Here is a 5,576-nt window from a genome sequence, read left to right on the forward strand (position 1 = left end):
TGATCTGCAGTCCCATGAGCTTGTGCTTCATCATTCCTAATTGCTTTCTCTGGCAACCCAGATGGCAGTGTAGCTGGGGTTGAATTTCTAGACTTTTTTTTGTGTAACTTGTTTTCATAACTAGCCCTGTATGTGTCCTCTCTTGGTTGCCAATTACCTGGAGCCAGAATATCATTTATTTATTTCTTCTTTTACCTTCTCTCTCAACATTGAAGACGATGGGCAGGTTCTCAGCCTACCTACATGGTGGACTTTAGGTAACATCTCTGTAACAACTGAGTTTGATCTATAAATGTGCTTGGCTAAATGTCTGATCTGCAACACTTGTAATAGTTTAAAAGTCAATAAATACATTTTTAACAGCTGCTCTGTGAAAATGGAGTATATGCATAACCTGCTGTTCTGTCTTGGTCTTAGGACAAATCTGCTCCAGCCAAACTGTTGAAAACATTTTTATTTTTATTTTCTCCAAACAATGTTTTCTCCCTCCCTCAGGCAATAAATAAAAAGTTAATTTCTAGAAAAAAAAAAAAAAAAAAGAACAAAACCATACATATGTACATCAGCCACACAGGCATCTTGTGTGTTGGACTGGACTGGAGGGAAGGACAGAGGTAGGGTGGGAAATAAGGCTCCAGGTGGGTTGAAGATGAGGCATTTTCAAGGCTTGGACCAAAAGCTGCAGAAATGTTGCACAGGTGAACAAGACTCAGCACAGGAAAAGGGCAGGTAATGAAGTGAGAGAAGCTTGAAAATGCTGTATGGATGACACCTCTGGGCAGCCTGGCYTCTACCCCGCAGCTTCTCTTCTGTTATAGCCCACCCATGTTCCATCCTTTTGGAAGAGCAGCAGTGGGACTGTTGGAGAAGAAGCTGAACGGAGTAATCAAAAGGGGCCCAGATTGCTGCCTGCACCCTTCTTTCTCATCTTGAAGCCACAGGAGATTGGACCTAAGTTCTGTAAAAACCAGTGATCCATAGAGGCAAGAAAAGAGGCATTTCAGACTACATCTCCCCCTCCAAATCACTTCCCAACCACAAAGATTGCTCTCTTCCACTGGAGTGGGCTCAGCTGATTTGGCAGGAGCCTGCCAGCTCCTACCTCATCTCTCCAGCTACTGGAGAGATGAACTCCAAACCACTCCTGCTTGCCCCAAGGCCCTGCCCGCAGCTCTGCGTGTCCAAAGTGTACCAGGCTCAGGTAAGCAGCACCCACCACACACACAGAGGTCTCTGAAAGGGGCTGCTGCACAATAAAAACAGGGTGGGCTCCCTTTTCAGCCTAGATGAGCTGGGGTAGAAACATGGGGAGCAGGGGATGTGTATCTTTTTTTTAAAAAACAAGACAGTTAATAGGGATGGAAACACATGAAGACCAGGCACTTGAGGAAACCCAGTATACTAATTTTTTTCCTCCCCCAAAGAGCCTGGACAATGTCAAGGTTTGTGGCTTTTACAACTTCCGTGCTTTCAAAACATAACAATTAAAAGCAAACAAACCAAGATGAGGTAAGAAATTTCTCTACGAAAAAGATGTTGAGTCCAGGGTGAATGGCAGTGTCCGGCACTATTGCTTAACATCACAGGGCTCCACACCCCTTGCACGCCTGGCACTACCTGCCCGGCTGGCCTCRGCCCTGAGCTAACAGCTGGGCGACGTGGTGATGGGGCTGTGCAGGTAGGGGAGGCTGCTGGGGGTGGCATGGACACCAACAGACACGGGGAAACTGAAGACAAACTGCGAGGTGGGCGTGGAGGTGGCCTTGCCCCTCTCCCGCAGCGTCCCCGAGGGGCTGACAGCTTCCACTGCGTATGAAGTGGCCAACACCTGCGACTCGAACTGCAGCAGCTGCCCCATGAAGCTGAAGTTGGGGGAGATGATGCTCCGGCGCTGCTTGACAAACTCGAAGGCCTCCTCTAGCTTGACGCGCTTCTTCATCATCAGGTAAGCCAGGCAGATGGTGGCTGAGCGGGAGATGCCAGCCTGGCAGTGCACCAGGACCCGGCCACAGCACTCCTTCACTGAGTCTGGAAGGCGACAGGAGTGAGACATGAGACCGACACCCTTCCACCATGACCCAAGCCCTCACCAAACCTGCAGGTGGTGGATAATCTCCCTCCCACCAGAGCCACAAACGGACACAGCCTCTCTGCACGGGCACTCACCAATGTACTCAATTGCCTCCATGAACCAGGAGCTGATGTCAGCTTTGTGGTTATCCTCCACAGGGATACACTTGTACTGGTAGTGCCCCTCGAAGTGGTTGGGGCAGTCTGAGGAGACGTTCAGCAGGGCTGTGATGCCCAGTGCATCAAGCATGTCCCGCCGGGCTGCGTGATAGGCGCTGCCAAGGTAGAGGAAGGGAAGGATTTCCACAGGCCCACCCTGTCACAGAGAAAAACAACAGGTTGGCCAGGGGACARTGGCAGGCAGGACACACACCCAGATGGCTTGAAAACACTGCGCTGTTCAGCAACCTGGCATCTAATCCTGGGCCATCAAAAGAGGGAGCAGAGGCTGCTTTCCTGAGGTGCCAAATCTATTTCAGCCCTCCCCCTCCYTGTCCTGTTCAGAAGCAGACACGTGTGGGTTAACAGGATTTGGGCTTGTCTGCTCTCTGACGCGCACAAACACCCTGGGATCAGGAGGACCACCGTGCTCTCCCAAGAGAGGAAAGGAAGCAGGGCAGTGGCTCCACAAGCCCCAGCTGAGGGAGAGCAGGGACTCCTGTGGGACCAGGTTGCAATGCTGGAAGGAGCAGTCAAAATAGCTAAGAGCGCTGGGCTTCTAGACGTACCTGGTCATGAAAGGGGGTCCCACAGGAACTGCAGCCCAAATCCAGGGGCTCAGCACTGGTGGGGGGTGACACATTGCTCAGGGACTTGGTTTTTGCACAGAATTCAGGATACTCCGAGGAGAAGCGCTCATAGCCTCCTGCAAGAAAAGAGGCACAAAGTGTATCCCAGACTATATTCACAGTGCAGAAGGGCACAGCCGGAGCTGCCCTTGGCCACTAGATGATGCTACAGCGATGGAGAGTGGTCTCCTGCCCCAGGATGAGCAGTCAGGCTCCTGGCAGCAAGAGGGGAATCCCCTGAGTCCCGGCCATTCCCTTGGAGCAAGAATACCAAGAGCAATGATTTTGGCTACCCAAATCCCTCTACATGCTGCTGGCCAAAACCCCAGACTGAGGGGGGTTTGGAGAGAGACAATGAAGAGAGCATTTGTTGCCAGCATACTCAGCCTWAAATGGGACGAGCTGCTCTGAGGCCAAAACCCGTTCAATTCTCAGCTTCCCTTGATASATCATTTTGTCACAAAACACAGGCAGGAATCCCACTTTCCCAGCTTGACCCTCCAGCTCAGAGCTCCCAAAACAACAGACCGTGAAAGCCCTGGCTCGGGCCAAGKACAGCGAAACTGACCCCGCAGCCAAGCTGCCCTCAGAGAGAGGTGTCTGCTCTCTCCCAAGGACACAGGTGCAAGCTGAACATGGAGCAGCTTGTTCCTCTGACCTGCTGCCAGGGGGACAAGCACAGGTGACGTCAGGGCTTCGTCATGGCAGCCAAACAAGAGCAAACCCCATTGAGTTCCCAGGGAAGCTGCAGTGTTGGCTGCCAATAAACACTTCTGGTGAGATTTCCTTCTCTCATTCAAATCAAATCAACAACCCTGACATTCTTGTGGGGTCTAACCTTGAGCCTCAAAATCAATGAAAATCAAGTATTTTACTATTACCACAGGACTCCAGCTGGACCAAGTCCTGATTCCCACTATGGCTTCTGAAGACTCAACCCAGCTGCRGGACCTAAACCTGCAGACTTCCGCTTACCAGAGCATACAGGACACATCTTTCTTATCATCCTTAGCTCTGTGAATGCCCTGAGCAAGGCTGGATATTGAAGACCAATGGATGCAAACATCTCAAGTAGCCCAGGAATCCCTAGGTAGCCAGAGACCAGTACTGCCAGCATCCCAGTGTCATTTGTGGTTTCTTCCCCCTACAAAAGGAAGGGCTCTAACACCTTAAAGCAGAACCGTGTATGTGCGTCTGCATCAGCATTGTCCCTCCCACGCAGCCAGGACAGTTTGCAGAGGCTGCATTTCCCTGCCTGACATCCCTTTACAGTCCTACTGCTTCAATTTGAAAGAGCATCCAAAACCAAGAGCCCTTGGTAGACAGCTTCCAGGGATCTAGTCCTAAAATCCCTGGATCTATTACATTGCACTCCAGTGGTCATTGTACCACCCTGAAAGGGAAACGTTGCCCAGGGTGATGGGCAGAAACAGGCTCCCTCCTTGGAAAGAAAAAACGACCTTTTCAAATAGTCCAAGATGTTTCTGTTCAAAGAATCTYATCAGAATGCCCACTGAGCCAAGAACCACATCCAGCAGCTCCTGGGTGCGCACACCGGCCCTGCCTGGCACAGGAGCCAGGCAGAGCAGGTGCCCATCACCAAGCAACACCCAGCCAGCCTGGACAGGGAACCTGGCAGCAGCCTGACCTGCACAAAACACATCTGCATCTTCATTGTGACCTGTACCCAACRAATGTGTGTTTGGGCATGCACATCTCTCGTTTGGTGTAGCTCTCATGGAATCAGAACAAGACCATTTTAGTAGCTCTGTAGTACACAAGGAAGAAAACTGTAGTGCTGAGACTGAGTCTCTTGGAGCCCATTCCTTAGAAGGGCTCCCATTCCAACCAACCTCCCACGAGAACCACAAAGGCACCAGAAGCTCTCAGCTGACAAAGGCCACCCTTGAAGCAGAGCAGCATTTCCTGCCACATGCGTGGCTCCAGCACCACGCTGGCTCATGGTGAAGGAGCCTGTTCCTGAGCGAGCCCTTGCTGTGCAGGCACTCCCGCAGCAGCACATCGTATCGCATCCTTGGAACAGCTCCTGCTGCTTTTACTGTAGCTAGTACAACGCAAGTGCTAGCTCCTCCATCTATCAAGCCTCTTAATGGATTTGCTACTCTGCATACACATCCTCACCCCTGCTGTAAGTAAACCAAGGAATAAATTGACTCTGAGGCTGTAAACAAAATAGAAAAAGCCCCACAGAGCTCATCTAGGAGCCCCAGCTGAGCATCCCCCGCCCCTAAATCATCTCACAGCAATKCTCAGGACCAGCAGCTCTAAATGTGCACAGCTTCTCATTTAATACACGGCAGAGGGGGGAAGCCCTCATCCCTCCTGTAGTCGCAAAAGGAGTACAGAGGTATCCCCGCGTTTTCTACCCGCTGCAAAGGGACATCGGCGTGACAGCAGGTATTTGACCCTGCACAAATACCTCCCCTGCGCCTTGGGGCCGGGGATGAACTCAAACAAAGAGCGGGGGGATTTCCCCACACACACACACTTCCCTCAGGTCCCAGGCAGGGACACGGGGCCCGCTCGATGTCCCCGAGCCGGCTCAGACCGCGTGGGGCCGATGGCCGCGCTSAGAGCGTCCCGGGATCCCCGCCGTCCGGTCCGGTCTCCCAACTCCGGGCAGGACAGCCGGGAGGCGGGAGAGGTCGGAGCCCCCCTCCCTGGCGGGGACAGCTGTCCGCGGCCACGTCCCACCCG

General features: G+C 52.2%; 1 protein-coding gene across 1 annotated transcript; it reads right to left on the reverse strand.

The window, feature by feature from the left end:
* Positions 1 to 439: 439 nt before the first annotated feature.
* DUSP4 (dual specificity phosphatase 4) lies at positions 440 to 4,533 on the reverse strand. Its single transcript, XM_057375344.1, has 4 exons — positions 4,507 to 4,533; positions 2,799 to 3,014; positions 2,167 to 2,386; positions 440 to 2,028 (listed from the first exon to the last, which is right to left on the reverse strand). Exons 1-4 carry the CDS (start codon positions 4,531 to 4,533, stop codon positions 1,643 to 1,645), a joined length of 849 nt encoding a protein of 282 aa, XP_057231327.1. The 3' UTR covers positions 440 to 1,642.
* Between the last annotated feature and the right edge of the window lie 1,043 nt (positions 4,534 to 5,576).

The sequence above is a fragment of the Malurus melanocephalus genome, unplaced genomic scaffold (assembly GCF_030028575.1).
Source record: "Malurus melanocephalus ecotype Western Australia unplaced genomic scaffold, MMel_1.1 scaffold_9, whole genome shotgun sequence".
NCBI classification, from domain to species: domain Eukaryota; kingdom Metazoa; phylum Chordata; class Aves; order Passeriformes; family Maluridae; genus Malurus; species Malurus melanocephalus.

Excerpts from the sequence above, each read along its gene's own strand:
- DUSP4 (XM_057375344.1), bottom strand. The coding sequence starts at position 4,533 with ATGAAGATGCAGATGTGTTTTGTGCAG. Across the intron at positions 3,015-4,506 it reads TGCAGATGTGTTTTGTGCAG|TGGCCAAGGGCAGCTCCGGC; the intron begins GTCAGGCTGCTG and ends AGCATCATCTAG. Across the intron at positions 2,029-2,166 it reads GGAGGCAATTGAGTACATTG|ACTCAGTGAAGGAGTGCTGT; the intron begins GTGAGTGCCCGT and ends GTCGCCTTCCAG.